The sequence below is a fragment of the Anneissia japonica genome, unplaced genomic scaffold (genome assembly GCF_011630105.1).
Source record: "Anneissia japonica isolate Jap-2015-1 unplaced genomic scaffold, ASM1163010v1 scaffold585_len4108843_cov191, whole genome shotgun sequence".
NCBI classification, from domain to species: Eukaryota; Metazoa; Echinodermata; class Crinoidea; order Comatulida; family Comatulidae; genus Anneissia; species Anneissia japonica.
The window spans coordinates 2,328,626-2,338,357 of NW_022716829.1; the positions used below are offsets into that span (position 1 = coordinate 2,328,626).

Genomic DNA, 9,732 nt, shown 5'->3' on the forward strand with positions numbered 1-9,732 from the left:
ATCCGTGGATCTCCCGCCAGTTGCTTTCTTTCGAGCCGAAACCCGCGAATTTTTCCCGCAAGTTCATTTACGTTTGTGTTGTCATCCAGCTTACGTTTGGCTTGCAGAGACTACCTGGTAGAATCTGAAAGTTGTTGGAGCATCAGTCGCTAAATTACATATTCAGTTAAATAAAATACTAAATTATATTTTAATTAATATATTCTGTTTATTAGTTTCAACAATTAACTTTTATATCAAGATGTTTGAAGCAAAACTTGTACAAGGAGCTGTCCTGAAGAAAATTCTTGAAGCCATTAAAGATTTGGTCGTCGATGGATCATGGGACTGCACATCTACAGGTAAGATGGTACATACATAGCCTAGGGCTCTAGCTTAGCTATATACGTGTTCGATAAAACACCTAGGGGCCTACACTAGGCTAAGCTTCAACACGACTGGCTGGTAGCAAACTCTAATTTATTATAACAAGTCTAGCCTAGGCGAAGCTAGGCTAGGCCTAGGCCTAGCCTCAGTGGCGGCCCTAGGATATATTTTCTGGGGGATAAGTTTTCCGACAGGGGAACTTGAGCTCTTAGGCTCGAGCTGGGAGAAGTGGTTGAGAGGGGTCCCCCTCCCAAATGAGATTTTTTTTTTAAAAATATCAACCTCTAGACTTAGATGGCCGAAAATGGCACTCTCAGACTGACAGACATGTGTTGGCTTGGTGTGGGCCTACTGGGCCTATTTTTATATGTTTTATGATCTGACTGCCCGAGGAGCTCTGTCCGGCGGGAGGGGGGCGCCTTGGCCTGTCCGGTGGGGGGCTTAAGCCCCCCTGCCACCCCGCTGGCGCCGCCACTGCCTAGTCTGGATGGATGGATGCGTCAAGTCATTATTAGTATTACTTAGCTGGGCTAGGATAGAACTAGGCTATAGCCTAGTAGTAGTACTAGTATATTTTTACTCATTTCGCATGAAATTTCAACACACGCAACATTCAATAATAAGTATCGACCTGGCCTAGCTAGAAAGGCCTCTCTAGGCTAATCCTATTCCTAGGCTAGCCTACAGCAGTTGGAAAGCAGAGCGCAGCAAGGACCGAGGAGGGACAATGGCTATACACTAGTCTTGATTGGATGTTAATACTACTAGCCTAATCCAATGCATACTGTATTTATCACCCATTATCTTCAGTTAATTTTAATTTTTGCACACCACTACACTAGGGCTAGGGTGTGCATTAGTGCCGAAATCTTTACACGGGTATAGGCCTAACAATTAATAGTTATTGTTAATTAATTTTGATATTGACAGGAATCACCATGCAGGCAATGGATAGCAGCCACGTCAGTCTAGTAACCTGCTTGCTCCAAGCAGATGGCTTTGAGAATTTCCGATGTGACCGCAACATCACCATCAGTATTAACTTGGCAACGTAAGTAAACGATTGGTTGTATATAAATTAAGTGTACACTATTGCATACAATAAATGCTTATTCCATGATACAAATACTGTTTCAATTCATTAAACATGTGATACAATTAAATTTAATAAAAATTTAAGTCTTGTGGTATCCCCATCGGTTCTGGTGTGAATTAATAATAAATGTAAGTTAATATGTTAAAATTTATTTCATTGCAGAATGTCGAAGATTTTGAAATGTGCAAGTAACGATGACCTCATCACACTCCAAGCAGAAGATAAGCCAGACACACTTTCCTTCAAATTTGAATCACCAAATCAAGATAAACAATCAAATTATCAGGTGAAACTGATCAACTTCGACAAAGAGCATCTTGGAATTCCTGTAAGTGTAGGCCCTATAGTAGTTCATAAATCATAACACATTTTCGTTTTATATCAGGGTTCGAATTTTCCGACAGCGATTGCTGTAGAAAAGGCCGCCTACTGCTGCGGTAGATCCCAGGATCAACAGCAAGCTTTTAGCATAGGCCTAGCAAAGGATTTTACTCTTAAAAACAATAAAAAACTGTTGAAGAATAGTAAATTGATGTAGTAAAGCCGTGGCCACAGCAACTTCTTGCTGATGAAGCATTTTGAAGAAATTCGAACCCAGATGTATGTTTAGCATTAATTCATAATATTAATTCTATTGGTGACCCGTGCTATTCACCTACTTTAAATGTTGACCCATTATCTAATATAAGGATATGTATGAGCAAATTCTTATTTTGTAATGGTTGATATGTGTTGAATAATAGTTACCCTGGATTTGAATCAAAATTTTTATGGTAGATTATTCCATTTTTCACACTAAAAAGCCGAAATTGTTTTTTTTAAATTGGCAGCAGGTTGTAAAAAAAACTTTTGCCTGTTTCTGCAAAAATTAAATTACACTTGTACGCAATGAGTACTGTGCATGTGTGCGGTATTCTATTTCCAAATGCTTGCACAAAAAGCATTTGGCTGTAGTTTTTGCTACACTTAGTTCACCCATTTACACTAACCCCATACGGTGTATCGACAACGGGCAAGTAAAAGTGGGTTTATTCCGAGGTCCGCTGATAGTGTAAAAGGGGTATTAGTCTGTTCTTTTCTCTTGGATTGATTGTCACATCAAAACTATGTTTTATGGTAATTTCAGGAACAAGAGTACAAGGCTGTAGTAAATATGCCAGCAGCAGAATTTCAAAGAATATGCCGAGACTTGAGCCAGATTGGAGACACTGTCACGATAGAATGCACCAAAGAGGGGGTGACATTTTCCTGTGAAGGTGACCTAGGCAGTGGAACTATTAACTTGGTACAAGATGCTAATATAGACAAGGAGGACAATGCAAGTATTTGTTCATATTTAAAATATGTTAATTTAAGTGCAATTTTGGCCTATTTTAATGTTATCAGTATGTTTTGTAGGGAACCAGTCAATTCGAGCGAATGCCAATTCAAGTGGCAAAAAATCCACTTTTGCGGACAACAGGCTGTGCGAGTTAATATACGAATTAGTTTCAAATTCCCTATTTAGAGCTGCTAACAATTTGATAGTTTGTCGCCCTCTTCGGATTCAAATTTGATATTACTGTACTGCTAGTATACTGGTACTAGCCTTTTTTCGGCTGATAACCTGTTTAAATTTTGGGGGGGGGGGGCGCTGCCTCTCTTAAATCCACTTATGTATGACCTAACCCATCTTCATTTTTACAGTTGTGCAATGTCATTACTGTACTGTTGATAGTCTTGTCACACTACACTAATGGTTTGTGCAGGCTTTTGACACTTAGATATGTAAATATAATTCAAATTTCTGTAGTGAATAACAATTACATTTAGGCCTATTTCCATTTACAAATATTATCATCGTAAATTTACAAATACAATTACAACTCTATATAATTCAATTACAAATATAATGTGCTTTTTTAAATACAAAAGTGACCCCAAACTGGAGACAAAAACTGAATTCAGAAACGTGCACAATTTAATAGTTTTAAAACAAAAGTTCTTGTTAGCAGTCATCTGGTAATCGAATGAGGGCGACAAACAACGATCTAAACATTCTTTTTGGTTAAACTCACCTTTGATTATAATTCGCACTAAATGCATCCACTCAAACTGGCATCCGCTGGCATATCATGTATAGATATTTTATTGTGTTTTTATTTTTACTTGCTAATCTTTTTTGTAGTCTTATTACTGTACTGTGTATTTGTGAAATTGCCAGTGGAATCAATTTTCTGATCTTTTTCAGACAATAAAATTATCTTAAAACATGAAGAATAGAATAATGGGAGATTTGTAATAAAAAAAATATTGTGTAATTGGAGGGAGGAAATTACTGTTAAATACTTTTGTCACTTGAATAGTCTTTTTGAATCAATACAAGATTTTTATATGATGATTATGGACTGAATTAGAAATTGTTTCAATAATTTTTTGTGGAAAAAAATTGCTTTCATTGTGAATAAACCAAGGCAAAGCTGATATTAATCAGGCAAACTGCTTTAGAAACATTGCACAAGGGATTGTTGATTTAAGTTTCCAATGATTAATTTTTGTAGGTGACGGTAAAAATCACAGAACCTTGCAAGCTAAACTTTGCTCTGAGGTACCTCAACTACTTCACCAAGGCAACACCACTATCATCTCAGGTTATTCTATCTATGACAACAGAAGCACCACTAGGTATATTATTTTTACTTTTTTATTGTGCACAATTCAATTCACAATGCAGAATGAACTATTTTAAAATTCAAATACAATTACCAGTAAATGATTTTTGCATACATGTTAAAAAATAATAAATATTTACAAAAATGAAAGGCTGTCTGTTTATTTATTGATGAGATAAAAGCCCACTTTTTCCCTATTTCAACCAATTTTTACTAATTTTCTTTTTCAGTTGTTGAATACAAAATTGAGAACCTTGGATATATGCGATATTATCTGGCACCAAAGATGGAAGAGGATGAATAAATTATCACTGACAGAATAATGGTTGGTGGGGGATCAACATAACAAATCCAGATGGACGTTAAACCTGGATACTTATAGACATTATTTTGTACATAGTACAACTCATTAGCTTCTGTATTTAATGTTTTTAACAGGATTTAAAAATAAGCAATAGCTCCAGTTACTCCAGACAGTTTCAAAAGTTCTGCCAGCAGACTCATGTTTGTTGTAGAAGTTTCCTTGACAATATTCGATCTATAAATGAAACAATGTAAATGTAATATTAATTTATATATTTCATTACAATACCATAACAATATACAGTATCTACTAAGATGATGCCATTCTAAATATGTAGACACATTTGTATATATCAGTCGAGAAAATAAAATTTTCGGCCCTACAGTAGTCTCAATTTGCATCTCAGTCAGTTCTCTAGATACTATTTTGTATTCATTACTGACCACTGCCATGCTTAAACCCCCGGTCCTACCACCAGCATTTTTCCAGGCACAAAGTACACTACATGTACTCTCAACATGTTAAAAACAATTCCTGGTGATCACATTTACCTCAGGCCTGCCATGGTTGGGCTGAACAGATTTTAAAGACAGACACTTCTAGACTAAAAATATTTTCGAAGCAAACAATCCCACCTTTATTGTAAGTACTGAAAATAGCTGTAAAAATGTAATGTAATTAGATAGATTGTTAATTAATGGAAAACGACAATTTTGGCATTTAAAATAAGATCAACTTAGAAATTATTTAACTGTATAGCGGTGTGAACTTGCTTCTCCCCCTAAAGGTCTCTTCGTGGCTGAGTTATCCAGTAAACCGGGACCAGTACTCGGATAAGATAGTATAATACATACTCCAAGTATCGAAATACACGCCATCGTGTCATCATCAGGAATTTCCTGATGACATAATTAATGTCGAAATATTGAATCCGAGATTATCAGTGGACCTTTCGGTACAGTACTCTGTTTTTTAAAGTGCACATGAACCTACGGTTTATAGTCCGTATCTGAGAAGATGCGTTTCACCACCAGAACTATAGACGAGCATGCCGTTCGAAGCAGTGCTGATATTACAGCTGTACATTGCAGCGCTAACCAACTTGCCATGAATATGTTATATTTTTTAGCAATGTTGCGCGCACCATATTACATCATGATTCAACAAACTTTGTACCTAAGTGTTTCTGGATGTTCTTTGATATTATTACTTCAAGTTTTTTGCACGGAATTTCACCAAGCTCAGTTTTCATGGCCAATTCGTTGGCAATATCTTTGGCATTCTCACCCTGCAAAATATAAGACCAAAAATATGTATTATCAAAGACGCCTAAAAACATGAGACAACTCTCCACTGTAAAAATACATGATCCTGTCACATACAGCACCCCATTAAACGACGCGCCCAAGCCTGTAGCCAGGGTGTTTAAAAGAACCCCCTTTTCAGATATTCACAATAACTTTATTAAATCAATTTCCTTTTCATATATATTTTTTTTTTACAATTCTCATTTGAAAGATTGATTGAAAAGGCATCAAGTACAAGCAAGCTTTAAGTTCTGATGCCCTACAAAGAAATAACAATTACTACAAAATAAAAAGATAATAATAGAAGATGATAATTTATAAATCATGATTCTTAAAAAAGAGTAATGAAATGATATGATATATACAATGAAAACAAAGTAAAATTACGACCAAGTAAAGTAAAAATTACCAGTTTTATCTATATTTGTTAAGTACAGTAGTTTGTTGTGTAAATCTCTTTGAAATAAACTAATATTTTTGTAGATTTTTTATATTGTGTTCTAAGCCATTCCATATTTTGGCGCCTATATAGCTGTTACTGTTTTGTCCTATTTTTGTTTTCATATGTATAATAAAAGACATGACGAGTTCTATCTTGTATTTCTAAAGCAGAACAACACAAGTTAATTTGATAAATGTCTATTGTACAAATATACCAACATTAACATTAAATACTATATTGCTTAAAATAACCTTAAAACCTACTATTACAAAAAACCAGATGAATTTATTTCAACATTGCTTAAACCCTCAGGAGGAATTAAATAATTACTTTAAATTGCATTCAATAAAATTTAACCGAAAAACACTTTCCTCGCCTACTGTGATGGACATAATCTAGAGCTCTCAGCACCATTCCCCCAACTAGTCAAATCTGGGACTGCAACATTAAGGCTCCATGTGTGCATTTGTGGAATAACAGCATTTCTTCAAAATGTCCTACCTTGTATACTACTCTGTTATGAATTTGCCCGTGATGGTCTGTATATTCAAGTTTGAAGAGTACAACTAAAAATTCTTCTGACTCTTTCTGTGGCTCTTCTTCTTTTGCTTCAACATCATCTTGTTCTTTTGCTTCTACATCTTCTTGTTCTTTTGCTTCTACATCTTCTTGTTCTTTTGTTTCTACATTTTCCCTGTCTTCTTTACTTTCCAGCTCGCTCTGTTCTGCGGTTTCTAGAATGTTTTCTTGTTTACTTACTTCTAAAAATGAAAAAAAGAAAACTTGCTTGTTAACTTGGTACTGTTAATAAACATGGCTGAAATGTATTTTATGACAACCAAAATTCAGTTACCATGGTAACTTACCAGCATATGCGTAAAATCAGAGGGATTTGAGGTCAGATAAATACAAATTAACTTCAGAAACAGCCTCGACACCAGTTGGTGGACCCCCTTTTCTGAAGCAGCATTGATTTCATTCATTGATAAAATTAATTTTTTTTTGTTGATACTTAAAACAACCATCATTACAGTTGAACTTACCTAACATTGAAATTGAATGCCTTGACTTAGGCAAGTTTAACTGTATTGGCTTTACAGTATTTATTTATTTATTTATTTATTTATTTTCTGATTCTGGGTGCTTTGAATCCTTTGGAAAAGGTGCGACACCAAATGCATGACCATTAATTACCGTTAAAAAATAACTGTGAATCAAAGCATGTGCACAAACCATACAAAGCAATGCATTCAATTACAATTTTCTCACCTGTATTTTCCTCGGCCCCCTTCCTCATTTGTGGTGGTAGGTAATATTCTCGGGTACCCCTTGAGATTTCAGTTCTTTTTTTGTTTTTTTTAAGTTGTTGAGAGGTCTTCACCTCCTTGTCGTATTCATCTCTGAAAATGTAAGAATAAGGAATAATCCTTGAATAAAATTTTAATAATAATAATATCAAATGCCCTCCCAAAAACACATCATGAAATACTGGGGTGGATGCAGGCAGTGCAATTGCACTCTCTAAATTAAGGAAATTAATTACTGGTAAGATTTTCAAGGTATGAGAGTGTATAGTTCAATTCTCAAAATGTTCTCACCTCAACCGTGGTGGGGCTGAGGTGGTATGGACTCTCACATACTCACTACCGCCAAATCCTGCATTCTCCCCAAAAAACTCCCTCAAAACATATTATTTATCTCAAAGCTGACATACCTTACATGCACACTACCTGATGAAGGGCAATGCCCAAAAAGTTGTGTATTTATTAAATTACTTTACAATATAACACATCTGCAAATCTTATACATAGTTACCAACCGTCTCGCATCGTGCGGGACGGTCCTGCATTTCAAAGTGATTTTGGATGGAACACGCATTTTGCAGAAACACATGCGTGATCATTTGTCACAAATTTTGGGGAAAATGTATTTAAAATTAGAAGAAATTGGTTTTATTAAAAATATAAAAACGGTGATGCTTGAGTCATCAGACAGTATTTTCGTGAATACTTAATTCTTCACTGATGCCTTATTAATCAGCATGCCTATTAAATTTTTAAGCAATAAAATGGTTGTATACATAGTTTGGGTGCTCAAATTAAACATTTTAATGTACATTGAAACTCAAATTGTGGCTTTATTAAAAATATTTTTGTTTATTTAGGCCCTGTCTCTTATACACATCTAGATGTGTATAAGAGACAGGGTAAATACATTGTTCGAATAAAGGACATAATAATACATCGTGTAGCATAGCTCTCAACGAATGTAGTCCTGTAAATAAATGATCGCACACAGTGCCACCACCAGTATAGCCGGCTGAGCTCGCTCTCATGACAAGTGACAACCAAGTGAGTTGTATATAGTAAAATCTACCACCTCTTTGCTAGGCCTATACGTAAATTACATGTTATAACGGGGGTTTTTTTTTTGTTTTTTTTACATTTATTCTATATAAAGTTGCATACGATAGTGCCAAGCTGCAGAAATCAAATGCGTTCAAATAATAATTTATAGCCTAGAGTACTGTACTGAGTAGGCATATCTATGTCACCTAAATTTTGGCTCTAGCTAGGCCTAGCCTAGGCCTACTACTAGAGGCCAGAGTTCACGCGGTTCGGGTAGCGCTCCACCTGTTGTAGCCTAGGTAGGCCTAGCCTCACTGTATAGCCAGCCAGGGAGGTGGGCATTCATACCTGCTTACTTGGTTTCGAATGATTTGCTTTACAAAACCATGCTTCATATCCAGCCTGCTGGCTGCTGCGGAAGACGTACTTTCGTCGTCCATCCTGACTACTGTACATAGTATAATAATTATGCACCAAAGAATAATTGTATGCACTGACGATATTTTGTTTATACATTACACTATTTCATTTACTGACTGTAGAGGGGGTGGTAATCAATTTTTTGATGATCAATATTTTAGCTTCATGCGTTGGTATATACATTACAAGTTATAACTAGAAAAATGGTAACAGGATTAGGCCCTACCGAATTATTGCATTTACATTGGTGTCAGTTGTTAAATAGAAGCCATTTTTTTTGTTTGTTTAAAGTTGTTATTCTTTATTACAAATGGCTTGTTTAGTAAATCATTTTGGAATGTGTCATAATGAAATGATTTTAATGAAATGAAGAAATGGTTTTTGAAAGAAATTCTCTCCTCTTGAGACAGTTGAAATTAATATATGATATCGAAGTGGAAATGATTAATGTATTTAAAATATTTAGGTACTATAATTGATAATGACCATAATTGGAAGGCTAACTTATACTTAACTAAAAAAGCAAATCAACGTCTGTTCCACCTGAGTAAACTAGATCAATTTAGAGTCAACAAGAATGTTTTAGTATTATTTTTCACTGGTGATATTTGAAGTGTTATTGTATAATTGTATTGTCTGGTTCAGCAATTTGACAAAATACAACAAAAGTAAAATCAGGAAATCCATAAATCATGCAGGGTGTGTTATGGGCAGTAATCCTAATGTATCCAAAACCACTGAATTGAAGAGATGAATTTAAGTGCTTTGAATATGCTAGATAGAATTATAAGATGTAAA

General features: G+C 35.1%; 2 protein-coding genes across 5 annotated transcripts; one reads left to right on the forward strand and one right to left on the reverse strand.

Moving 5' to 3' along the window:
• The first annotated feature begins 31 nt into the window (after window positions 1–31).
• Window positions 32–4,804, forward strand: LOC117109953 (proliferating cell nuclear antigen-like). The gene is made up of 6 exons (XM_033252453.1): window positions 32–341; window positions 1,297–1,417; window positions 1,625–1,790; window positions 2,589–2,780; window positions 4,003–4,126; window positions 4,344–4,804. The coding sequence occupies exons 1-6, from the start codon at window positions 242–244 to the stop codon at window positions 4,415–4,417; spliced, it is 777 nt and encodes a 258-aa protein (XP_033108344.1). The 5' UTR covers window positions 32–241; the 3' UTR covers window positions 4,418–4,804.
• Window positions 4,513–9,052, reverse strand: LOC117109954 (UPF0561 protein C2orf68 homolog). Of its 4 annotated transcripts, none has more exons than XM_033252457.1 (6): window positions 8,863–9,052; window positions 7,436–7,566; window positions 6,847–6,927; window positions 6,668–6,774; window positions 5,594–5,705; window positions 4,513–4,651 (listed from the first exon to the last, which is right to left on the reverse strand). In XM_033252457.1, exons 1-6 carry the CDS (start codon window positions 8,952–8,954, stop codon window positions 4,614–4,616), a joined length of 561 nt encoding a protein of 186 aa, XP_033108348.1. In that variant the 5' UTR covers window positions 8,955–9,052; the 3' UTR covers window positions 4,513–4,613. The 4 variants fall into 4 exon arrangements, with proteins under 4 accessions (XP_033108348.1, XP_033108347.1, XP_033108346.1 ...); XM_033252456.1 differs by having other exon boundaries at window positions 6,668–6,798; XM_033252455.1 differs by having other exon boundaries at window positions 6,668–6,778; window positions 6,827–6,927.
• Window positions 9,053–9,732: the final 680 nt, after the last annotated feature.